The 27,621-nt window shown below is 43.7% G+C and overlaps 1 protein-coding gene and 1 long non-coding RNA gene across 3 annotated transcripts in view; both read right to left on the bottom strand.

The window, feature by feature from the left end:
• Positions 1 to 1,748: 1,748 nt before the first annotated feature.
• LOC138774669 (uncharacterized) lies at positions 1,749 to 4,079 on the bottom strand. The gene is made up of 2 exons (XR_011360357.1): positions 3,659 to 4,079; positions 1,749 to 1,909 (listed from the first exon to the last, which is right to left on the bottom strand). It is a non-coding gene; the product is annotated as an uncharacterized lncRNA (long non-coding RNA).
• A 6,600-nt stretch (positions 4,080 to 10,679) lies between these two features.
• Positions 10,680 to 27,621, bottom strand: part of MON2 (MON2 homolog, regulator of endosome-to-Golgi trafficking) — a 79,499-nt gene continuing 62,557 nt past the window's right edge. For both annotated transcript variants that reach the window (XM_069973964.1, XM_069973955.1), the window contains 3 exons: positions 22,867 to 23,074; positions 21,079 to 21,161; positions 10,680 to 11,340 (listed from right to left, as the gene is read on the bottom strand). In XM_069973964.1, the coding sequence (XP_069830065.1) occupies positions 11,177 to 11,340; positions 21,079 to 21,161; positions 22,867 to 23,074 (455 nt within the window). In that variant the 3' untranslated portion in view covers positions 10,680 to 11,176. The remainder of the gene's footprint in view (positions 11,341 to 21,078; positions 21,162 to 22,866; positions 23,075 to 27,621) is intronic.

Below are 27,621 nucleotides of genomic sequence, written 5' to 3' on the forward strand. Positions count from 1 at the left end.
CGGCTAGGTCCTGGCAGATCACTTTCACTACATACACACAGCGGTCTGAACGACCGCTGCGTATGTGTAATTCAGCTGGCCGCTTAACCCCTTCTGTTGTCGCCCGGCTCCCGCTCTGTATACATTACCTGTCCTCGCTGCATGGGATCCCGGCGTACTGCTCTCCAGCCCGGCCAATCAGTGGCTGTGGCAGTACAACACACTGATTGGCCGGGCGGGAGAGGACAGGTAATGTATACAGAGCAAGACCCGGCGGGAACAGAAGGGGTTAAGCGGCCAGCAGAATTACATACACGCAGTGGTCGTTCAGACCGCTGTGTGTATGTAGTGAAAGTGATCTGCCAGGACCTAGCCGACTCGCAGCATTATTAACGCTGCAAGTCGGTACGTGTGAAGCTACCCTAAAGATGCCAATCTGTAGTGTGTATGTATTCCAAGACTACGACTCCTAACATGTACTTGTGTGGTGGGTAGAGATGAGCAAATGTACAGTAATAAGCAGAAATAATGAAGTGCGTTGCTTTATCAGCTGGCAGCCTTTGGATATGTTCACACTGAGCAAATATGGCGGAATTCCACAGCAGACTTCTCCAACGCAGAATCCCGCCATGCTCTGTGTCCCGCTGTGAATGAATCAGAGGGTTCGCTCTCCTCTGCTGCTCTCCACACATTGAGATGATATGACACACTGAGGCAGGCGTAATTCTGTGGCAGAGTTCCGCTGCGGTATTACATCTACTTTACTCAGTGTGAACATACCCTTATAACTGACTGCTGCTCGGAAAAGCTGGATCCAATCCTGGAAAACATCTCCCAGTTTGCCAGCACTGGGTGAGCAGCAGCAGTCAGAAGCAGCCGGCTGTAATCATACTAATGTAATTGCATTTTTATTTCAATTTTTTTTACATTATCTTCTGGATGTCTTATGCATTATATGCTAAAAAGTGCCAATACATAGTAAAAATGACATAAAAAGGAAGAAAAAAAAAAACTATAGGGAATGGTTGACCCCTCAGATGCCATGGTTGCTATACAATAAGGTGTCTCCAATATCACTAAAGGCATTCGGTAGGTTTTTCTGGAATGAGGGCCATTTTACACAGGCAGCCTCACAAGTATAAATCAGGGAGATTTGTGCTTGTCTGCAAAGCCTTTTCAAGGCTAAGGGGGAGATTTATCAAACATGGTGTAAAGGGAGACTGGCTCAGTTGCCCCTAGCAACCAATCAGATTCCACCTTTCATTTCCCATAGTCTGTGAGGAAAGAAAGGTGGAATCTGATTGGTTGCTAGGGGCAACTGAGCCAGTTTTTACTTTACACCGTGTTTGATAAATCTTCCCCTTAGGGTCCTTTTACACCAGTGTTCCCCAACAGGTCAGGATTTAAGAATATCCAATACAAACACCACCTGTGGTGATACCTGATGCACGGACTCTAATTATTTCACCTGTGAAATACTAAGGGACCATCATGACCTGTGGGTAGTCCTTGAGGACTGAAGTTAGGGAACTCTTTTACATGGTCCGAAATTCACAAAAGGTGATGGTGTGCTGTGCTGCAGAACTGTAAGCTTTTTACCATGGTTTGGCTATGCAGTTACTGGCCATGTCACTTTTAAATGTGAAACTTTAATAGGTGAAGTGTAAAAAAGACACTGCAAAACTATGTTGCGCGTCATGTATATGTGAATATAACCTGCAGTAAACTTTTGTCAGCAGGAGGAAAAACAAAAAACAGTAATGGCATAATAAGCGGAGAAAGAATTGTTTATTTGTAGATAACAAGTGCCATTATTACAGTGAAAACCATTAGGAGATGTGGTGAAGTAGTGCATGCTGGGTGATAGATGCCAGTGCACAGGAAATATTTCATGTGCCACACAGCGCGGTCCTGTCTGGATGCATCACATCTGTAATGAATGAGGAGAATTCTAGTACATCAAACCTGTTCTTCAGATCAGCTTCCAACATCAGGAACAGCAGCAGGTAAAATGATGACTGTCCCCACAGATTAACCCTATGAGGAGCTATTGTCTCCAGCTGCAGCTCATCCCCAGCACTAGCAAGGCAGTAGCTTGCGCAGTTATCTCCACAGCGGGCAGTGTCACAACCCGACCAACAGCACAAACTACTACCTCAGCCAGGACTGGAGCACATGGCAGCCGTACAAAGCGCATTTACTCCTTACACCCGGGTTCTCCATAGACAATTGATATTGGGCAGAATCCTTATGAGACACGTGCTGCTTGCTGCCTTGGTCCTTTATCTGGTGGAGACAGACTGCTGTAAGGCGGCTCTCCCACCCCCACCGTGTGACCTGCGCTTGACATCCTGCACATATCTGCGCTGCTCCAATACTGTACTGTCACTCCTGAGATATGTGTACAGGGCTGGCAAGCTTCACCTTCAAGTTTCTCTCTTAGGAACTGCAGTAGCATCTCCTACCGGGAGACCAGGACAATAACATGTAGCCCTGTAGGAGAACAGTCTCTGCTGCCAGCACCATAAGTATATACATAGCACCAACATATTCTGCAGCAGTGTATGGAAAGTGTCCTTCTAGCTGTCCCTGTCCCCAGCGGGGCTTACACTCTAATATCCTATAGCAAAGTTCACACTGTGTATACATTACAGATGTTTCACCACATCACAAAATGTACTGTAACAGAGACCGCACAGTGTGAACTGTGTATGACAGATTACTTTGGCTTCCAGTGTGTATGTCTATGGAAGGCAGGAGGAATGTACTGCCCCCACTAACACCCACTCGCCATCACCCTCCATGGAAACAGCTGTCACTATACCCCCATCACCTGATCACTACCCACCTCCCAAGTCCTTACACCACCCAAAGGAGAACTTGCTGGAAAGCACCACCCCAATGAGGGAAGAGACCCCAAACTAATAATATACCCCCTACACAATGCCCTGATCAACACACCGTATAATGTTTACCCCCAGAACAGGGCCTGCCCCCTTCCCAACCTCCCCACACCTATATATACACAGGATGCCCTCTGTACCCCATAAACCAATTATACTGCACCCTAAAAATCACTCCCCCCTCCCAGGCTGCTGACCCCTCCCTGTGATGGGACATGGTGGCTGCTGACCCCTCCCTGTGATGGGACATGGTGGCTGCTGACCCCTCCATGTGATGGGACATGGTGGCTGCTGACCCCTCCATGTGATGAGACATGGTGGCTGCTGACCCCTCCATGTGATGGGACATGGTGGCTGCTGACCCCTCCATGTGATGGGACATGGTGGCTGCTGACCCCTCCATGTGATGGGACATGGTGGCTGCTGACCCCTCCATGTGATGGGACATGGTGGCTGCTGACCCCTCCATGTGATGGGACATGGTGGCTGCTGACCCCTCCATGTGATGAGACATGGTGGCTGCTGACCCCTCCATGTGATGGGACATGGTGGCTGCTGACCCCTCCATGTGATGGGACATGGTGGCTGCTGACCCCTCCATGTGATGGGACATGGTGGCTGCTGACCCCTCTATGTGATGGGACATGGTGGCTGCTGACCCCAGGAGATGGGCCACGTTCGGGAGCTGAGCCCACCCCCGGTGTCGCCCTCCCCCGGAGAGGAGCCGCTACTGCCCGTACACCCCGATCACCGGACATGCAGGAACAGAAACTTACAATGAGCGATACCGGCAGATGTCAGCGTCCAGGACACCGGGATCCCGGCCCGTACACGCACAGCGTCATCTCCGGGGACGACACGGCACAGTGCAGAGGAAGTGCCCGGTACTCCGCTCATACCTCCCGGGAAGCTCCGGTCCATGTGGTCGCAGCGGCCTTCTCCCCGCCCCTCGTGGATGTCTGTACAGACGTGACAGACAAAGCGCGTCTCGTCCCCGGCTCTACCGCAATGTCATGTACGGCGCCGTCTCCTCCGTACACGTGGGTCTCCTCCCGGGGAGATGAGGACCGTGCAGCAGCCCCGCCGCTCTCTCTCTCTGCCTCTTGCAGTTTGCATGAAATTCGCGGGAAGCGTCAGTCTGGGCGGGAACTGGCAGCTGGGCAAACCCTGTCCTGAGGGCTGTCGGGAAATGTAGTCCGCTGTGTACGGTGCAGACGGCTGCTGCTCTCACTGTGTGTACGGGAAGCCTGCTGTGCTCCTCCTATAGGAGAGGTCAGCCCTTGGCTGCAGTGTGTAAGCGAATCACCAAGAGAGGTCCAGAAATGTCTCTACCCCAGTAATATACACTGTGCATACAAGTATAGGACACCCCGACATTACATACAGGACACCTCACTACATCTAAGTCCATTGACAAGAATATGGAGCTGGTTCCTCCTGTGTGGAGATGATCGAACAGCGGGAAATCTCAGGTTCTATAGAACTCGAACCTTGTCCAACCTTCCGCGTTTGATTCCCGATGCCTTCCTGGTCCGTGGGGAAGCCCGGGTATCGCCTATTACCTAGGCTGAATTCCAGGCGGTACCAAGGCTGTCTCCTCCTTCCCCACGGACCAGGAAGGCATCGGGAATCAAACGCGGAAGGTTGGACAAGGTTCGAGTTCTATAGAACCTGAGATTTTCCGATGTTCGATCATCTCTACTCATGTGTAGTTATAAAAACTTCCACTGTTCTGAGAAGATCTTCCACATGATTTTAGAGGTGTCTGTGGAGGTTGTTGCCCTCTCACCTAGCAAAGAATGTGGGATTGGTAGAAATAAGGGAACCTTGGGTGCGCTGGGGGAAGTCTGGGCCACAACATCTGCATTTCATTACCAGTGGCTGAAGTTGTTGGAGGGCGGCATCAAACGCTGAGGGTGCAGAGAACGTTGCTGAACCTGAACAGTTTGGTAAGTCCGCTCTACACTAGTCATGATCACACCTACACAATGATACAAATACAAAGGACGTGGTATATGCTGTAAACATGTAATACAAGTCTGAGTCTGAAATTGTAGATGCCACATAACAAACATATAGGAAGTTCTAGAAAACATGCATACAGCCTACAGGGTTCACAGGCCGTAAGACAGTGGATGTTCTGTGACACGGCCGCTGTCTTTGATGTTCACCCCGGCCAGTACTGTAGTACCAGCCAGATGAACATCACTTCATGTTAAAGGGGAACTCAAGGTAGAGGTTAAAAAAAAAAAAAAAACCTTCTGAAGAAGCATATAGCATTACTTGGCATGGCATCTCTGTGTTCTAAGGTGGGAGCAGGAGACAATGTGGATTGGCACAGAGGTCAGTTTTCTTCACTTCCCGGATGTTAATCAGCTACCAGGGTGGCAGGACCGCACAGATATGGTAATACATTATATAGACACATCTATATAACTGTTAATGCACTTTTAATAGAAAACAAGTTTTTCTTATGTGAAGTTCCCCTTTAATTGGAATTGAATAGCGGCCGCACAAAATTAACAAAATACAGAGTGTATACAATGTGGCCATTATTCCATAGAAAACAATGTTATATCAGACTTTCAATAAATAGCGGCAAATCTGCTACAATGGCAGTTACTTAAAGGGGTACTCCAGCAAAAAGCTTTTTCCCAGTAATTGAAACACATTACAAAGTTAGATAACTTTGTAATATGCTTCAATCACCTATCTGCCCCCCTTCCCTATATTTTCCCCCCTCAATCTCCCATCAGGAAGTGAAGTAAACTTATTCTTACCTAATGACTGTTGACCCCAGGTTGTTCTGTGGAAGCCATTTTGTGACAATGACATCATCAAGAGGGAGGCGGGTCTAAGCCCTGTTAAGCCAGCCTCCCTTTGTCAAATGACTCAGGTTGCTCAGCTCTGATTGGCTGAACAAGATGTAAGCCATCTAACAGTTTTATAGTCTATTAGACATCACAGGAGACAAACTGCATCATGGGAAAGCACAAACCAGGAAGTAAAGAAAAAAATAAAATAAAGCCACCAACTGGAGCTTCAGGGACCTGCAAACAGCGGGAAATTCAAACGAAGACAGACTCCGGAGGGATGGTAAATGTAAAAATTATGTTTATGATGTTTTTTTTTTATCAGCACCGGAGTACCCCTTTAATGAAAAACTACATTGTGTGAACAGGGCCTATGGCTGTATTCAACGTTTGAAGCAACCGGTAATCTTACCCTACACACTTAAAGGGGTTGTCCAGCGAGCAGTAGTCTGTTAAAGCCTTCTTGTTGGCACTAGTACTTTTTTCTCCTGCTTTCCTTCTAAAACGTGGGGCTGATGAGACTAAGTCACAATCATCACAAGCGGGTGTAGTTTTATTCGCATTCACTGATCACGACTTTGCCCCCTTAGCGACTTAACACTTCTTTAACAACGTCTTTACACAGAGAGATTTATCTGGTAGATTTTTGAAGCCGAAGCCAGGAATGGATTTGAAAAGAGGAGAAATCTCAGTCTTTCCTTTATGACCTGTTCCCTTTTTATAGTCTGTTCCTGGCTTTGGCTTCAAAAATCTGTAAGATAAATCTCTGTGGAAATGCACCCCAAGAAAGCTTAAAGTTGAAATCCGGCCAAAATTAATTTTTGATATGTTGTTACTTATGAAAAGTTATACAAATTTCTAATGTACATTAATTATGGGAAATGCACATATAGGGCTATTTCCCTTAATTTAGTAGATCAGGAAGTGTTAGAATTCTCTCAGATCCAGTGAAATCACGTTTAAAGGTGTAATTCCTATGGAGTGTCCAGCAGGGGGCGCTCTCTTTATAGAAGTCTATGGGACTTTATTGTTTCTATGGATTTCTATGTAATGTAATGTAGTGTAGTGTACAGTGCTTTATTGAATGAATACATCTATGGAATACTTTGGGGAGCAAGTGTCCTTGCTCCCCAAGGTATTGCATAAATGTATTCAATCAGTACATTAGGATATCACAGTAAGCACGCCGATCCGCCGCATTCCCGCCGAGCCGCCACATATACATTGAACTACAGCTCCCATCATCTGCTTATAGTATGAACAGGTGATGGGAGCTGTAGCTGGGTAATGCATATCACTTGCCTGCGATGCCACGGCTTATGCCGCCGGGCGCAGGGGGGAGCCGCTCAGTACACAGGAGCGCTCCACCCTCCTCCTCCTTCTTCCGGGAACCTTCCCCCTATAGCACTGCTGACTCCCTGCCTGGCTGCCGCTCTCCGCTCTCATATACTGGCTCCCGATGCATCCTGGTGTTTGCACTGATGCATCGGGAGCCGGTATGTGTGGGGGGAGAGCGGCGGCCAGGCGGGGAGTCAGCAGTGGTATAGGGAGAAGGTTCCCAGAAGGAGGAGGAGGGGGGGGGGGGAGTGCTCCTGTGTACTGAGCGGCTCCCCCTGCGCCCGGCGTCATAAGCAGTGGCATCGCAGGCAAGTGATATCCATTACCCAGCTACAGCTCCCATCACCTGTTCATACTATAAGCAGATGATGGGAGCTGTAGTTCAGTGTATATGCGGCGGATCGGCGGGAATGCGGCGGATCAGCGGGCTTACTGTGATATCCTAATGTATTGAATGAATACATTTATGCAATACTTTGGGGAGCAGGGACACTTGCTCCCCAGAGTATTCCATAGATGTATTCATTCAATAAAGCACTGTACACTACACTACACTACATTACTTTACATAGACATCTATAGACACAATAAAGTCCCATAGACTTCTATATTGAGAGCGCCCCCTGCTGGACACTCCATAGGAATTACACCTTTCGTCGTGACGTCACTGGATCTGAGAGAATTCTAACACTTCCTGATCTACTAAATTAAGGGAAATAGCCCTATATGTGCATTTCCCATAATTAATGTACATTAGAAATTTGTATAACTTTTCATAAGTAACAACATATCAAAAATTTATTTTGGCCGGACTTCTCCTTTAACCACTTGTTTATTGCACGCATTGTTTTTGGTTGTTAATGTTCCATCGTGGGATATATTCAGTTTTTCAGGGGGGTTAGGGGGTTATTATAGGTTTTAGGTCACAATGACAACAGTCTTTAATAGAAAGAGACTGCAAGTGACATGCCACAAAATATTGGGGGGAAAAAGGGTTAAAATCATCATGTCACACTTTTTTACATAATTTTTATGGCCTTTTAATTAAGAAATTAAGAAAGTGCTTCTAGAAATTTTTATAGAAACCATGCAAAGACCATGTTGTATACACGCAATTTTTGACAAAAACATTTATTAATGTTACAACTTACTTGATAAAAATCTCAAACTTCCTATAAGGGCTAATGTACATGTCCGCAGAATTCCATCCGTGCATGGACAGTGTTCTGCGGACTTGACCTACGAGCTCCAAGCGTCATGATTAATTATGATTTTGGGAGCTCAGATACTGTTCGAAAGTTCGCACTAGTGCACTGACACAGCAGCACAGATGTGTCGGTACACTAGCTCAAACTTTCAACCAGTATTGGAACTTCCAACATCATAATTAATCATGATGCTGGGAGCTCCAAAGTCAAGTCTGCAGAACACTGTCCATGCAGCAAAGGGATATTTTTCTGCATGTTGGAAAATATCCTTGTAATGTGTCTTTGTATAGGCATTACCCTCAGTTGTCCATAATAGATGCAGCTCAGGTCTATGAGCCAATCATAGGTATGCGGGAGACCCCATACCCCTCCAGAGCTGGCCACACATGGCTGTAGGCATAATGCTAATTCAGTCAATGGCACCATAAAAATCCACACTTTGCTTATCTCTTGTAGGAATAAGGACTGAGCATACAGAAATCCAAACAGGCTTAGGGTACTATTACACGGAACGATAATCGGCCCAATTGGCCCGATTCGGCCGATTATCGCTCCATGTAATAAATGCAACGATCAGCCGATGACAACGATCATCGGCTGATCGTTGATATAGGTTAGACCCTATTTTTGTCGGGCGCCGACCGCGCACCGCTGCGTGTAGTAGCGATGCGTGGCCGGCGACTAACGATATACATTACCCATCCACGTTCCAGGGCTGCGCCTGCCGTCCGCTTCTCCCGGGGTCCCGCGCGCGCTCTAGCTTCACAGAGGCCTGTCAGCCGATAGGCTGCTCAGCCAATCACAGGCCGTAGCGGACCCGGCCTGTGATTGGCTGAGCGGCCTACCAGCTGACATCGGTAACGTGTAATAGGCCCAGTAAACGAGCAACAATCTAGCAGATCGCTGCTCGTTTACAGGTATTAATGGGCCCTGCTCGGCCCGTGTAATACCACCTAGGCCCCGTTCCCACTGAGGAAAGGTAGCGGAATTCCGCAACGGAATTGTCCGCCGCGGAATGCCGTTAGCCTCCCGCTCATAATGGGAGTCTATGGGAGGCGCGCGCTCCTGCTCTGTACGCGCTGAAGAATGAACATGTTCATTCTTCAGCGCGGACAGGGCAGGAGCGCGCGCCTCCCATAGACTCCCATTATGAGCGGGAGGCTAACGGCATTTCCTCAGTGGGAACGGGGCCTCAGTGGGAACGGGGCCTTAGGGTACTATTACACGGAACGATAATCGGCCGAATTGGCCCGATTCGGCCGATTATCGCTCCGTGTAATAAATGCAACGATCAGCCGATGACAACGATCATCGGCTGATCGTTGATATAGGTTAACCCTATAAGTCTCACATCTTCCCAAAGAGCAGTTGACATCAGATCTTATATCAATCTAATCAATAATAAGCAATTCAGTAGACTTTTGTATAATGTGTTTGGCCAGAATTCTATTTATCTCACTAACTGTGATAGCGACCAATCAGCACAATGACACCTGTCACCAGATAATATCCCTATAAAATATTACCACCATACTGCTACACTTGAAAGCATCTTTGAAAACTTGGCATAAGGCCTTAATAGCTCAGAATAGCTTTTAAGATTTAGTTACAAAACATCCAGTGTCATATGCCAATTAGCCCTTAAAAGGGCTTTATGGTGCCTTTCTCCATCTATACTCACCCCTCTACTCTCCGCCAGTCCAGGACCACCACTGCCCTGGAACTTCCAATGGAAGTGTCCCAGTGTCACTCTCGTACACTCAGCATGAGATGGTGCAGGCAATCGATGGCTTCAGTGGTTACATGCAAGTGACTGGCTGTAGTGTGCAGAAAAACCCTTATTAAAGAGTCCACTGGGTACATCCAAAGTATCCGAATGACCTTGGGCTAACCCATTCCTACTTTACGGATATAGATGGCATATTCTACATCATCCACATGCTCCCTCAAATCTGTAGTACGTGCCATAATGCAGGGAATTGCGGACAGATTGTGATTTCCATGCTGTGGGCATTGCATTCATTCTCATTCTGCACATACTCCCGTCCCAATTTAAGATTTAGAAAAGCCTGTGGATGACATAGGAGGTTGGATCCACATCAATCATGTTGGTAAGTTGGAGCTCAGCCACACACTTTAGACCTCAGGCTGCACCCACCAGACATGTGCTACAGTGCCTTCCTAGCTATTTATAGTAGTAAAACCTAGTAACAGGTTCTATATACGTTTTTCATACATTCTGATGACTTAGAAACCATTTTTCACAATGTTCAAACAAAGAAATTTTTAACAGAAAGCAATCCTTGCGAAAGGCTACATAACACTAGATAACCATAAAGCACCAGTTCAATGTAGAATGGTTCATCCTTATAAACAGACCAGTGAATGATCTCTTACTGAATACTGTCTGAACCAATGCTTTTAAATAATGGGACAACTTCTTACAGAACTGTACCATTTATTTTACACACAAATATGACAGTTCTCTCGGTTTACAAAGGCTAACAAAAATATGGAATGTTATAGTACTGTTTTGCATAAAATTAAGTACATGTTGTACTCTCCAGGGGTTTCTTCCACCAGTCTCACATGTTGACTGAATGGGGTTATTCTTTTATTTTATTTTTTCCTTATAATTTACCAGTCAGATCAATCCTCACCATTCAGTCTCTGAAACAAATGATCATTTACTGCACTTAATTTATATTCAGAAGGCCCACAATGTACTCACACAGGGACATTTATTGAGGTGCAAGTTTGTTTTCATGAATGGCTGAGCTCATTATTATAGCAGTTAAAAGGAAGCCACAGGCTAGGTGGCCGCTCAGGTTAGTTCATTAAATGCGTCCTTCAGAAAAAATAATTTCACTTAGGAGGAAACATTCATCTGTAGTACACTCTGTGTCATGTCCTCAAGAAGGATCATTCCAAACAGTCACGACTCTCCATTCTGCACTTTAGCTGCTGGTGGTTGCATGAAGTCCTTAAATGGAACCAGAGCTTCTTTCAGAGCTGAGCACACTTCAGAGGATGAACATGTAATGCATTCCACTAATGTCGGGTAAAGAGAAATCACCTGGGCCCAGGTGTTATCATCCACTGTAACAAAGAATATATATTACATAAGAAAATGCAAGTCTACATGCTAAACATACATGGGTACCACAATATGGTCCCTTAAAGCAGACCTGTCACAGGATTTTAGGTGATAAAAATAAGGCCATGGTTAGGGCTTCTCAGGTCTCTGTCTTTATTATTATGGAAAGGAGCTCCAAAAGCCTTGGGGTGTTCCCCTGGACACAAAAGTCCAGCTATGTAAATCTCAGCACTTGCCTGCAATGTCCCTGTGCTCGCTTTTATCCACTTCCAGCTGCATTATTGACATGCACTAGGCTTTCAATTATGCCTTCTGAAGACCCATTTACACTACGGAATCAGCGCCAAAATTGTGCGCTAACTGGTGCCGAATCTTGCCTTCTATCTTTTTGACTCAGCGCCTCCGCTCAAAGGATTGACATGTCAATTCTTTGAATGGAGAGGCACGGAGGGTGGAGGCATGCAAGCCCTCCCATTCAAAAAGATAGAAGGCAATTCTGTAGTGTGAACGGGCCTATGTCAATTCTTTTGGCGGAATGCGGATACCGCCCGTGCATAGAATGGTGTCTATGGAACTGGTGGAAAGGCGAATGGCCGTTAGCGGGTACTAGCGACGGAATCCGCCAGAATTTATCTGGGGGTATTCTGTAGTGTGAACCCACCCTTAGATGAAATCCGGTATGAGTTCTCTGCAAACCATTCTTAGCACATGCAGATACAACTGATTTCTGGGGATCTCATCAAACCTACATCCTGAGGCTCAACACAGCCTCCCTGACGCTTTAGCTCTGGGCATGATCTAGAGCTGAAAGTTTCCCTTAAAAATGACTCTGTAACCACAATCTGCCCATCCCAAACCGCTTGTACCTTCGAAATCCAAGATCTGTCCTGGGGTCCGTTCGGCAGGTGATGCAGTTATTGTCCTAAAAAATTACTTTTTAAACTTGCAGCCCTGTGTCAAACTGGTGTGACCTAGAGTGACTATGCATTAGGCTGGCACAACCTCTCTGTCCCTCCTCCCTGCCCTCTTCATCATTAGGAATTCTCCAGATTTTCTCCTATTCATCAGCTGTTTAAGCATGGCATATGGGCATCGTTAAGGCACCGGTGCAGTGTTCAATGCAGAGGAATAGGACAAATCCTGCCAGTGGTATTGCTAATGATGAAGAGGGTGGGAAGGGGGGATGGAGGTATGGTGCAAAGTTAGGGCACAGATACTCTAGGCCACAGCAGTTTGGCACAGGCCTGCAAGTTTAAAAGTTGCTTTTTAGGACAATAACTGCATCACCTCTCGAACGGACCCCAGGACAGATCTTGGATTAAAAGCAGCTATCCGAAGGTACAAGCGATTTGGGGGGGTCAGATTGTGGGTACAGAGTGGCTTTAAAGTGAATGTACAATCAGGCCCAGGCTGAAGCACTGGAGGCAGGTCGACCAACCCCCAGTGGTTGGAAACCCTCCCCCTTCTATGGTGCGGCTCCATTGATTCTAATGGCGCTGCATCATAGAGGGGGAAAAAGCAGAAAAACATGCAATCAATATTAAATAAAGTAATTTGCAATGAAAGGTTCTCCTGATCAGGATAGAGTGTTTACTGTATATATTTAATAATTATTAAAAAAAAAAAAAAAATACAATAAAAAAATGTGTGTGTACATGAAAGAAGGAACTAATTGCAATGATTAAAAATGATTTGATGCTAAAATAAAATTTTAGAGCTAAAATCTGACCAGGCTGTTCTGCTAAAACTGAATTTGCTGAATTTTCTCATTCCCTTTACATTTCCAATAAATAGAACTCTCCTGAACACTTCTAAAAATAAAATCCTATTGGATCTAAATATAGTGACTGTATGAACTCCAAGGCTCAGGGACTCCTATCAATGTTAAAGTCTTTTTTATAAAAACCTTGATATATCATAGAATTTCACATGGAATATTTGCAACCCATCATAAATGCATTTGCAGATAAGCCAATACCACAAGAATAATTTTACATGGATAGATTTCAATGTTACTAAATAATAATAGTAGTAGAGTGGAATGGAGGTTTAGATTTTCTTGGGGCAAACTAATAGCTTTCCTGCCCTAAATCCACCCGAGTATGCGACATGTCAATTCATTTTTCTATGTTGCAGATTTTAAGTTGACTGATGTGAACTCTATCTAAAAAGTTCCAGCTTCTGAAAGGGGTTAAAAACCATGGCTTTTTAAAAAAAAAAAAAAAAATCCAAAAACAGCATCACTATTATCCTCACAGTGGGTGTGGTTTTGCTGCTAAGGGTGCATTTACACAGAAAGATTATCTGACATATTATCTGCCAAAGATTTGAAGCCAAAGCCAGAAACAGACTATAAACAGATATCAGATCATACAGGAAAGCTTTTAATCTTTGGCAGATAATCTTTCTGTGTAAATGGACCCTTAGTTCTACTGAAGTGGATGTGAATGGATTGTAATACCGCACACAACCTGGAGATAGGAGAGGTGCTGTTTTTGAAAGAAAGCAGCTGGATACCCCTTTAAGCTCCTGATACATATCTAAGGCTGCATTAGGTTGGTTTTCTGGAAAGAAAATACCAATAAAAACTCCATATCCACCACATGGCATGTTTTTTTTTTCTTTTGCCACAAAGCGCTGTGGCTAGATGTTAGCTGGGAGTCAATGGGTAAATATGAAATGCCATAGCCACATTACTTTTTTTGGTTATTTTTTCACATTTTAGTGGCACTTTTGGGCTTTCTTGGGTTATGGCATTTCTTTTCAGGAAATAGTGGCTTTTTCTACCCCTACACTATAGGTGTGGAAAAACCATCACCTGCCTCCATTAACCCTGCCGGATTTACTAAGGGACCTACGGAATTTACTAAGGAATTATCGTTTGTATTTTGCCGATTACTTACTGTTCCATACAATAATTGTTTGGTATAATAGATCTGTTAAAAGGGCAACGATCAGCCGCCACGCACAATGTCAGCTTACTGTTGTCTTTCAACATGTTGAATCAAAACGATCACGACAGCCTGCCCATTGTTCCCGCTGCCATCTGTGCTTGTAATAGCACAGGCAGAGAGCTAGGAACGAGGAGGAAGCAAGCGCTGACCTGACAGGTCGTCACTCTCTTCCTCACATCGTGCATGTAATACAGCCTTTAGAGGCGTACTCCTCTTAGTATATCAGGCCGAACCCGAGATGTAGATTTCTGCCATGATTTGCAGTGGAAAAAAGTTGATGATAAAGTGCAAAAAAAATCAAATAAATAAACATTCTATACTAATAAAATATGAAGAACAGGTTTAAAACTGCTTGAATTTTTGGGAAGTTTTTTTTTCTTTTTAACCAAAATGTTTCACAAAAGGTAACATGTGACAAGTTTTGATTACTCAGGTCTCACTACTGGAACTCCAACCGGTTGGTAGTGAGTCCCAAGTAACCAAAGTGATCAAAAGGAGAACAAGTGCAGAGAAACACACAGTAGTGTAATTTACAGATCTGACGACAGATAATTATCTGCCAAAGATTTGAAGCCAAACCCAGGAGTGGATTTGAAAGGAGGAGAAATCCAGTCTTTCCTTTATGACCTGTTCTCTGATTATAGTCTGTTCCTGGGTTTGGCTTCAAATCTTTGGCAGATAATCTGTCATCAGATCTGTTGGTGGAATAGGGCCTTTACCTTCCTGCTGTCAATCATCCCACGTCCAGCAGCCCCATAGACATAATACAGCTGTCCAGAAAAACAGGACAAAGATTGCTGTGAGCTGGGAACTTCTGATCGGTGGGGGTCTCAAAGACCAATCAACTTTGGACATATCCCTGTGACATGTCAAGCTTTTCTGAATAACAGTGCTCATTGGGTAACTGCTTGATAACAGGCAGATGTAGCATTGAAAGTGGTAGGCGAAGCGGATATATTTTGCTATATTACTGTGGAGACACAATGTTATTGTGTACCAAGGATTAATGCAGCAAGGGGATCAATACAAAGAGTAGCAGAACAACATAGAACTGCAATGTAAAAGCAAGTAAAAAAGGTCTCGCACCACATGAACTATAATTTGTATACAAATGGAAGTCTGGGCAAAGCAATTTTTTAAACAAGTGGATAACGGTGAGGACAAAAGAAATAACATGCTCTAACACCACCACCCCCGTTCGAGCACTGGTGGTATTGTACCTCAGGTCAACCACCGCTTCCTCACCTGAGCAAGGACCCGGGTCATTACATAAGCGGTCCGCTTAGCCAGTCAGCAGCTGTAGCAGGGTCCCGCCTCGTCCGTTGACTCACTGAGCAGATCACAAACGTCGCAACCCGCGTCCAGCTCAGACCAGGAAGCGGCCGTGGACAATAACTACGGTAAACGGCCACCAGTGCCGAAGCGGAGGAGGTAAAAGCACACTATTTCTTTTATCCTCCCCAAAAATTTGCTCACACTTCTCCTTTAATGTTAGCAATGTAATGCTGGACCTGAGATGCCTATAGTCATGTGGCAATAACATTGTATGACCAATAGGTTACAGCACCTCTCCGTGATTGTTATTTGAGTCAATGGATATCATCTCTTATATGGATGATGATCTTAAATATGAAAATAAAGCATGAATAAACCAACTGTTTATAGGTTTCCTTAGATTATTTATTAAATATAAGGAAGCAAATATGCAGACACAGGCATACTGTCATAAAACAACCTGTGCCCACTTATAGGAATTACTACTTTTATTATTTTAAGTAGCCTTTCATTATAAATATACAATCATAACATTTAAACCACTTGTCTAATATTGTGTTTGCCCCCACCAAAACAACTCTGACCCATCAAGGCATGGACTTCACAAGAACTCTGAAGACGTCCTGAGGTATTTGGCACCAAGACGTTAGCAGCAGATCCTTTAAGTCCTATAAGCTGTGAAGTGCGGCTTCCATGGATCAGACTTGTTTTCCCAGCACATCCCACAGATGCTTGATCAGATCAGACCTGGGGAATCTTGAGGTCAAGTCAACACCTTGAACTCTTTGTGGTGTACTTGGTCTGCAATAATGTAGGTGCAGGATCCAGTCTTTTCACTTCCACAGGTAGGACTCTCTACCACCTGCTGTGACAGCTATAACAAATGCCACTTTGTGGTACTTTATTCATATTAACTGGATCCAGTTGTGGAAAGATGAAATTAGCTAATTGGTCCTTTTATACAGAGCTATTATCGCCCAAATTTTCGTGACAATGATCATATTTGAGTGATAATTGGCTCGTGTAAACACAGCTAATGATCAAGCAACGAGCGATGTCAAATCATCGCTGGTCACTTGCTGATAATTCGCAGATCACTTAGTCTTAAAGCGATCGTAATAACGATTTTTCAAACAATTCATCTCTCCGTATAAACACTGATCGGTATAAAAAACAAATCATTACATTGAAATCAGTAAACGATGAATTGTGCGAATTATCTCTCTGTGTAAAAGGACCATAACCTTTTTCATTTGCTGGTTCCCTCGACATTGGTCAGTGATTTACAACAACATTCCTGCTAACGCTCAGTCAGCCAATAATCGGACTATGTAAAGAGGCCTTTTAGAGGGGTGTTGCAGAGGTAAGTTATAATGGACTGAAGCCAATGGCCATGAAGAGAAGTATCCTGGGAGCAGAGATGGCCCAAACCAAACTCTTAAAAGAAAGCCCATGAGCCTTTAGCTAGCTCTTGCATCTGGTACATTTTTGGTTTAATGCTTTCTGTATACGGAAACAAAATATAAAAACAAAACTTGTTGACAGCCTGTGACCCTCTCCTATTTCTTTCGCTATCCTTATGGCACTGTTGGAGTTAAACACATCAGCAACATTCCAGGAATCCATAAAAGCAGATAGCTTCAATTAGTCACCACTTGTTGGCTACTGTAACCCCTGCTGAAAACGCTTACTGGCACAGTGTGGGGGTAGAAATGGTTATTTATTGTGCAACACTTACTTTTTGCCAATATAGAATTATTGCATCACTTCTGCATCTACGGAATGATCTTGCTGTAATAAACTACAAATGTAGCCATTTTATCATATAGACAGTGTACCATATACAGTGTGAAAATGTAATGAAGCATATTGGGTGGCACACACAGAAATTACAAGTAAACTAATCTGCCCATTACATGAGGACTTGCAGTGGTACCTAAACAGCTGTTCCCCTTCATCTACAGCTATAGGATTTATTTAGAAAGTATACAGTAGGTGCATAAAAAAGAAGATAAACTATGGAAAAGCACATTCCCCTTGTGAAAACATTTAAGTCAAGATAAGTAAACTATTTTCTGTATAAATGTATCTGCCAATGGACCTGGTGGGCAAAACTGTATCCGAAATGAGTGCCAACTGAGTACATGGTGCTGACAAATTCTCTTTAACGACTCATAATGCGTAATCCTGCTCTAGAAGCTAATTTGCTTTGGTAGAAGTTAAATGTACTGACTCATAGTGAATCTGCTGGCCAAAACATGTTCTACGGTGCTTTATAATGTGCCCAATGCAAGCCACCTTTGGGCTTGTAGGGGTGTTTCTGGATTCCATTAGAGAGCTGAGTCATTGGTATTGAAAAACAGAGTCACGTACAAATATAAAATTGAGCCTTGGCTTAAAGGTGTACTCCGGTGAGAGAAAAAAAATTTTCAACTGGTATCAGAAAGTTATACATATTTGTGAATTACTACTTATTTAAAATGTACTTATCAGCTGCTGTATGTCCTTCAGGAAGTGGTGTATTCTTTCCTGTCTGACACAGTGCTCTCCTGACACCCCTGTCCATGACAGGAACTGTCTAGAGCAGGAGAGGTTTTCTATGGGGATTTGCTACTGCTCTGGACAGTTCCTGTCATGGTCAGAGGTGGCAGCAGAGAGCACCGAGTCAGACTGAAAAGAATACACCACTTCCTTCAGGACATACAGCAGCTGATAAGTACCAGAAGACTTGAGATTTTTAAATAGAAGCAATTTAGTTTCATGTAATTAAAACATATTAATTTAAGCTGTATGTAAAACCAAATGTTGCATAATCCTCACTCCAAGGAGTAAATAGGAGTTGAAAACTGAATGCCTTACTTCAGTCGGGGGAGTGGGAGCCCCCCTTACCCTCCCCCGATTGAAGTATGGACATTCAGTGGGGTAAGAAAAATAGCATGCTATAAGTCATGCACTATGGTGACCCTGTTATCTGTCTTGGGAGGAAAGGCTTGACGAATATGTCGCCTCGGGATGTATGACTCACCAACCTTGAAGGTCACACAACCTCAATCCTGCTTCACCCAATTCCTCCACTTCATTCACGCATCTCCATTCCTAGCCCATTTATTTCACTTTTCATGGTTTTTTATTTTAATAAGCTGATCCACAAGAAGATAAATATATTTCATTACAGGAAAAATAGGTTATTTAGATTAATTCAGATGTCTGTCGGAGTGATTGAAAAGAATTGCTATTATATCCCAGAGGTATATGTTGTCAAAATTAGACATAACCAGGATGCAGTGCAATTTAAAAGAGTTTTCCAGCTTTGGTGTACAAATCCCCCTACCTCACGACATCCCTTTAGTGAGGGTAAAGCCAGACGAAGACTATTTACACAGTATTTTTTTGGGATGTCAGCCAAATTCCAAAAGGTTCAGAGAGAGACCTAACACAGCTACTCTTTGGCCTCAGATTTCTATATCTCCTGCTATTTTGCTATAGATAGGATATACACAACTTTATTCAGTAACAATCTAATACAGAAACTACTACTACTCAATACAAACCACAGCCGTTGTTTCACACAATGTATTGAACAAAGGTCATTGTTTGCTACTGCTGTTGAAATAATGATCATGTAAATAATTTACGGCCGTTGTCTATAGACATCAATGCAGTTATCATTTAAAACAATGACCGGCGATCGCTGCAGCCTGTCATTATCAGTGAGGGCCCAGTAACAGCCAGCCCTCCCTCCCTCGCTATGAAGCAAGCTCAGCTCCTGAGCTCGCTTCATAGCGGTATATGCACTCTGAACTTAAGCCCCTATTACACGGGGCAACTTGTTCCCCTCTCGCTGCCGGCGCTAGTGCAGAGGAGGCAACGGGGAGCTGCCCGGGTAATCGGTAGATCGTCCGGGCAGCCCACAGAGGATAGCGGTGGTCTACTGCCCCCACTGCTATTCTGTGGAATGATTGCAGCATATTGCTGATTTCACAGTCGTTTGTCTTTCAACATGTTGAAAGACAAACGACAGCAACGATCAGCCGACATTGTTCATTGCCTTCTATTACATGGGACGATTATCGGCCGAATACGGCCAATAATAGTTACGTGTAATAGGTCCTTTACTGGTATGCCCAGGGTCGTCTGGTGAAAGGCTGCCTTGGTGTACCGGTTCGTCTAGGGTTTAAAAATAAGTTGTAGCTAGGTCTTCCAGCATGACAATGACCCAAAACATACAGCCAAGGCAACAAAGGAATCGCTCAAAAAGAAGCACATTAAGGTCATGGAGTGGCCTAGCCAGTCTCCAGACTCCGAGATGAAGCTCTGAGTTGCCAAGCGACAGCCTCAAAATCTTAATGATTTAGAGATAATCTGCAAAGAGGAGTGCACCAAAATTCCTCCCCACATGTGCACCAACCTCATCAACTACAAAAACCTCTGGCTGCTGTGCTTGCCAACAAGGGTTTGGCCACCAGGTATTAAAGTCTTGTTTGCCAGAGGGATCAAATACTTTCTCTCTGCAAAATGCTAATAAATGTATATAATTTATACAATGTGATTTTCTGGATTTCATTTTTGATATTCTAGCTCGCACTGTTAAAATTAACCTTTATAATTATAGACTGACTGTTCATGTCTTTGTCAATGGGAAAACTTACAAACTCAGCAAGGAATCAAATAATTATTTTTTCACGGTATAGTGAACAGGGCTGGAAGCAGTTTTGCCCGGAAAAAAACCCTTTCAATGATATAAACGGCAGCATGCATCTTAAAGCATCTTAAAGGAGTATTCCACCCAAGAGTAAAAAAAAAATGAAATGCTCCCAAACCTACATGTTCTTACTCACCGAGCCCCCTTGAGTATTTTGAGCAATCTCACATCTTTCTAGCTGCCGCAGCTCCTTTTTTTATAGAAGCCAGTCTATATCCAAGATGGCGCCAGCCAGGAAAATACATCTCCCAGCATTGGACCCCAGAGCCAACTGCCAGGTATCTGCCTATGACTGGCTCAATCTGCTTATGCTTTACACTGTACAACAGCCGTTGTTTTAAAATAACAGCAAATATTTGCCATTAAATGGCGGCCATCCACTCAATTTCACCATTGTGTGAACAGAGCCTTTCTGTGTTTTCAATCCACTCCTGGTTTTGGTTGCAATATGAGGACCACAATACTGACTGAAATATATGTAGTGTGAACCCAGCCTAAACAAAATATCTGTGTTTTCTCTTGATCGTTGCATTTTATTCCACGTGACGATTATCGGCCACAATGGCCAATAATCGTTTCGTGGAATAGGGCCTTAAGCACTCTCATTCAGCCTATATGGAGTCAGCTTTACACTAGAAGTTCTTTGTATAGTCCAAAAGTTGAGTATCCAAGTTTGAAGGGTGACAACCTGTGGGACCTGCCCTTTCTGTGGTTATAATAAATAGTGAAGTATAGACTACTACTACTATTAATACTTTAATAAATATTAGTGTATTCACTAAAAGGAACATTGAAACTCCATTACTTACCATTTTCAGGGTGAGTTTTCTTAAGAGAGTCTATAAGAGTGCTTACAGCTTTTAAGACAAATATTATCTCTGTTACACGCTGCCTGAAAAATGCAAATATAAACCTCTATTACTTAAATGAATGCTACGAATTACAGTGCATATTTGACAGAAATTCGGATATTTATAGACGTTGTTGTATAGACATATTGTTTAGACCTGAAAACATTTTTTTTTTTTTTTTTACAGAAAAGCCCAAAATAAGTAGATGTGCATTTCCTTTACTCCAGTGTATGCGTATGACTCTTTAACTATAGCATAGATCTCTATTAATAGTCCATTTTAGATTTACACTTCTTTTGTCCACAACGAAATATCTCATATGTAGAAATACACATACAGTGCTACACCCACTGCCTGGCCCCAAGCGGCTTTTATTCACGCCGTTCACCGTGCGGTAACAATATTGTTATACTAAACAATATAGTTTAATAGATCGGACAAGTCCCCATGCTACGATATGTTTATTTTTCTAAAATATTTTTATTTGTATAATGGTAAAGGGTGTAATATAAATCTTTATTAGGGCATTTTATTTTATTTTTTTTTAACATGTTTTAAAACTTTTTTTATTTTTATTTGCGTATATAAGTCCCTTATTTTTATTTGCGTATATAAGTCCCTTAGGGGATGGCCAATGATTGGCTGAGTGGCCTGTCACTTCAGAGATGGCTTTAGATGTGATGGATTCAGAGGCAGCTGCAGTGAATGGGGAGAAGCGAGAAAGACACCAGGGAGTGTGGAGAGGTAAGTATAGTGTTTATTATTTTCTATGCATTACAAGGGCAGCACAGATATCGCTAATGATATATATACAGCACTTGCTGCACGATCATCGATTCATGTGATTGGCTCAGTAAATGGGTGCAGATCTAGCAAATCGGCGCTCGCTTACATAAAAAAATCAGGTCGTGTAATACGGCCCTTACACATTTTCCTTAACCTCTATGATACAACAGCACAAATCATACTGTAGCTGTACAGAAATAAGACGTGAGACACATCTGGGAAGAAAATGCAGAATCTTACTAATCTCGACATGTCTCTTAACTTGAGAAAGGGGCACAGACCCTGAAACGCCTTGTTTTATAAGACAATTAAAAAAACTGTTACTTTTACCAATTGTGCCATTCAGCGCCATAATAGGTCCTTTTTACCTCATCCCCGATTATGGTTGGCACTGTGGCATCTAAACTAAATGGGATTGTATTTTCAAATGGTATGTAATAATACATTTAACTAATATTTATGTAGTTTGTTGTTGGTCTATGTGTCTTTATGATTTCTGGGAAGATTTTACCTTTCCAAGTGTCCAAGCACAAAAAAATATTTGGTTGTAGCACAAGGTTTCTGAATGTAAGGATTTAATGATGACCAAAGCAATGGTAAGTTTATCACCTAAATAAGACTCCCCAATATGTAAATTCTCTACCTAAAACTCCTATCTACCTCTGGCATATGGGGTGTTTGCCAAAATTATCTTGCAATGAATGTACAGGGCTCCATTCTCTAAACTGTTGGATCAGCACTGACTTTTTTTTTTTCTTTATAAGTTCCATTGTAAAACTCTAATTATGTATTAGCTCACTGGTCTGAAGGCTTGAAAACTTTTTTGTGAACTGGTGTGTTGTTGCCTTTCAACGTTGGCACAAGGGAATACATCAAGATGAACGTTTGTGCTGCATAATTTATCTCCAGGATATGTCTTGAGTACCCATAGAAGAAATGCATATTAAAACCCATACATACCTTGGCAGAGGACATTTCCCGCTCAGCCTTTCATCATCTATGTAGCGATGAAGGACATCTTGGGATCTCTTCAATAGCACAGAAAGTGCCATTCTGGAAATATATCCTTCCTGTGGTGTTGTTACTTTATTGCTAAATGAGAATTGAAGCAATGTCTCAAAGCACACTTTTGAGAACTCTTCTCGCATCCTAATGTCTATTTCAGCTTCTGCAAAACAGACACAAAGGATTTAGTGGCAATCAAAAACTAAAACCAACTCACGACCTACAATTATAAACAAAAATCAATTACTTTTGCACTACAGGCTGAGAGTACTAGAAAGGAATAGCAATGGGGTTATCATACTGTGAAAAGAATTCAGACAACCCAGCCCTTGGCAAACACACAGAATGTGGCTGAAAATCAAACTTGCTTCCTGATCAACATTTCTAAACATGTTTGCTACTAGCTATTAAGAAAAGACCCTATTTCATTCTCTTTATTAAGAAGCTTCATAACGGGATATGTCAGAACGATAAGAAACCGAACATAATTCAGATATCATTTAATGGCAGGTCCAGAGAACAATTCCTGCCTTGTCCTCAAAGGCAAGACATTTAACCTTTATTGTATGATATTTACGTAGTACTTTTAGTAGCTTTTTTTAAATTTTTTATCTTGAAGTGGTATTTCAGTGATAAACATGTATAACATACCCATAGGAAATGCCATCAATGTCTGACAGGTGAGGGCATATCCAATGAGCGCCTCTACTAATCTGAACAATGAGGGTCCCTTGCTACAAGCTACATGCACCTTTCAATGCATTTTTTCATAGTGTTTGCTTATTACTTTTTATGGTACACAAAAACATTTTCTTTTAAGGTCTTTATTAACAATTAAGCTTAGTTTATCATCTTCTGCCTCCCTGTTTTCAAATAGAATGCTGGCTGTTGTCTTATTCATGATGAAATCCATCAGAAGCAATCTGACAGGCTTAGGGTCCTATTACACAAAGCAATAATATAACAAAAAAGGCCGATATCAACACAGGCAGATATTGCTCTGCGTAATAAAGAAAGGATGAATTGATCATAGTCATTTACCAAGTTTAAAAATCATTTGCCGCGCATCGATGAGTGTAATAGTGATGGGTGGCCTATGGCTGATGACAGTTACTAACCTCTCCATGCTCCCTGATGTCCTGCTGCCAATTCCTCCCTCAACACACCTGTCGCTGATGATGGCTGCGGGTTGTACCATCGTCATCAGTTATTGGCTGAGTGGCCTGTCAAACTTCAACAGCAGCTGAAGTAAGCGGATAAAAACCAGAAGGACACCGGGGAGCATGAAAAAGTAAGTGTATACTTTAATTACTTCAAGGACTGCACCAACATCACCAATGATGCCCGTGCAGCCCTTGCTGCAAAATCACGGATCCGCTTAATAGGCTCTGTAGGCGACCACTGATCTAGCTAAATTGGTGCTCGCTTACTGTGCTAATCATGCCGTGTAATGAGGCCCTAAGTCTCCAGCCCTCCTCTTTCCTCTCCTGAACTCCATTCTAAGCTGATTAATGATCAAATCAAATGTCACTTTGATCTGGTCATAAATCTACTTAGAAGAAAATGTTTTAGACCATAATAAGAATACAAAGAAAGAATAAAATACGCATTTAAAAATGTCTTTAGCCTTCCAAGATGAGGTTATCCAGGAATAGAAAACTATAGCTGCTTTCTTCTAGAAACAGCATTATTGTTGTCCTCAGTTTGTGTGTAGTATCGCAGCTCAGTTCCACTGAAGCAGAGTAATATCGCACACAACCTAAGGAAGGCTTTAGGAAGAAAGTAGCTATGTTTTTCTAATCCTTAAAAAACACTTTAAGGGTAGCTTCACACATACCGGATTTGCATCGGATTTCATGCTGAGAGTTTGCAGCGAAATCCACTGCAAATCCTGGTACAGTGAAGTTGAATGGGTCAAATACCTGCAGCGGTATTTTCATTCTGCTGCCAGAGAGCCTCACACGCAGCCGCGCTGCCAAGTACGTAATGTATGCTGCGGGGGTTAAAGGGGCCGGGTCACATACTGGCAGCAGAATGAAAATTCCGCTGCGGGTATGTGACCCATTCAACTTCACACTACCAGGATTTGCAGCGGATTTCCCTGCAAACTCGCAGCGTGAAATCCACTGCAAATCCGGTACACGTGAAGCAACCCTAAAGTGCTGAGGAGAAAGTGCATGACAGTCTTCACGGAAGCTAATTCTGGTGCCCTTCTCCTAGTTTTGCCTTTTTTCCCCTCCTAGAGCGCTGTGGCCTCACAGTTATTAGGGCCCTATTCCACAGTAACGATAATTGTCCGGATCGGGCCCATTTGGCCCGATTCGGCCGATTATCGTTCGGTGAAATAGAGAGAACGATTAGCCAATGATCGTGTCATCGGCTGATCGTTCATTTAGGGCCAGACCTAAAATCATCGTTCCCCCACCGCGCATCGCTACGGTTGAATAGCGGTGCGTGGTGGGCAACGGACGATTTGACAAGCAACAGCATCATACATTACCTGTCCAGGCTTCTTCTCCGCGGTGTCTTCATCCCCAGGTCCCGCGCGCTCTATCTTCAGAATGGCCGGTCAGCTGACGGAGCGCTCAGCCAATCACAGGCTGGGACCACCGCGTGTGGCCTGTCAGCTGACCGTCCATTCTGAAGATAGAGCGCGCGGGACCCGGAGATGAAGACAGCGCGGAGAAGAAGCCTGGACAGGTAATGTATGATGCTGCAAGGGCCGCAAGGACATCGGTAACTTGCAGCCCTCGCTTAACGTGGAATAGGCCCAGTACACGAGCGGCGATCTAGCAGATCGCCGCCCGTTTACATCGTTGATCGGGCCCTCCTCGCCCGTGGAATAGGACCCGGTCCTTTAACACACAGATATATGACAGATTTTTAAAGCCAAAGCCAGGAAAAAACTATAAACAAACAGGTCATAAAGGAAAGACTGAGATTTCTCCTCTTTTTAATCCTTGCTTTGGCTTAAAGGGAACCAATCACACCGAAATTGCCCCCATTGATAAGGAAACGTGCTGGTACATCAGCCAGCACGCTTCCCAAACATCCCCCTGTCCCCTCCTTTATTTCCCCGTAATCTTACTTTTGTGATGTCCCGCGCCGTATGCTAATCAGCCCCAAGTAGTCAAGGTGGGCTGAACTAGTCAAGGTGGGCTGAACTAGTCACGATCCCGGGCGCTGTAATCACGCCCAGAGGGGCGTGATTCAAATACCTGCGCTCCGCCGCACGCGCAGTACGTTAGCGTCTTCTCCCGCCGTACTGCGCATGCGCGGCATGCGTAAGACGCGGCGCGCAGCCGACTTGATCGCGGGCCAGAGATGACGTCGGCGGAGCGCAGGTCTTTGAATCACGCCCCTCTGGCCGTGATTACAGCACCCAGGACCGTGACTAGTTCAGCCCACCTTGACTACTTGGGGCTGATTAGCATACGGCGCGGGACATCACAAAAGTAAGATTACGGGGTAATAAAGGAGGGGACAGGGGGATGTTTGGGAAGCGTGCTGGCTGATGTACCAGCACGTTTCCTTATCAATGGGGGCAATTTCGGCGTGATTAGTTCCCTTTAACCCCTAGACGACCCAGGGCGTATAGTTACGCCATGGAAGTCTGTCCCCAGACGACCTAGGGCGTAACTGTACGCCCTGGGTGTTTCTCCCGCTATGAAGCGTGCTCCGGAGCGGAGCGCGCTTCATAGCAGGTGGGGGCCGGCTGCAATCAGCAGCCGGGACCTCACCGGTAATGACACGCTGCAGCGATCGCGCTGCCACGTGTCATTAACTCCTTAAACGCCGCGATCGCGGCGCGACCGCGGCGTTTAAGTGTAAGTGACAGGGGGAGTCCCCTGTCACTTACCGATCGGGACCCCCGCAGTGTGACTGCGGGGGTCCCGATCGGTAAAACGGGCCGCCGGAGGTCTCTCACCTGCCTCCGTGCGGTCCGATCGGCGATCTGCTACTCTAAGCCTGCACAGGCAGGCTCAATGAGCAGATCGCCGATAACACTGATCAATGCTATGCCTATGGCATAGCATTCATCATTGTAGAAATCAAACTAATCTATGTAAAAGTCCCCCAAAGGGACTTCAAATGTGTAAAAAAAAAAAAGTTAAAAACACTAACACACTACCCCAAAACCCCTCCCCCAATAAAAGTTGAAATCACCCCCCTTTCCCATTATATAAATAAAACATATAAAAATAAATAAACAAATAAACATATAATATACCGTAGCGTGCGTAATTGTCCGATCTATTAAAATATAACAAGCGTAATTGCGAACGGTAAACGGCGTACACGAAAAGAGGGAAAAAAGTGCGCGGATTACCGATTTTATGTTACATTATATATATAAAAAAATTTATAAAAAGTGATCAAAACGTCCGATCTTCACAAATATGGTATTAATAAAAACTAGAGATCATGGCGGAAAAAATGACACCACATACAGCCTCATAGGTGAAAAAATAAAACCGTTATAAGCATCACAATAGTCCCATTTTATTTATAATTAATTGCCAAAAAAAAGGATTTCATTTAAAAAAAATATATAACATTAGAGAATCTGCGTAAACCTGCATATGGTTGTGTTCGTACTGACCTATAGAGTAATGGTATCATGTCGCTTTTACCATATAGTGCATTACGTAGACACAGGAACCCCCCAAACGTTACCATATTGCATTCTTTTTTGCGATTTCACCAATT

Source organism: Dendropsophus ebraccatus, chromosome 1, assembly GCF_027789765.1.
Source record: "Dendropsophus ebraccatus isolate aDenEbr1 chromosome 1, aDenEbr1.pat, whole genome shotgun sequence".
NCBI classification, from domain to species: domain Eukaryota; kingdom Metazoa; phylum Chordata; class Amphibia; order Anura; family Hylidae; genus Dendropsophus; species Dendropsophus ebraccatus.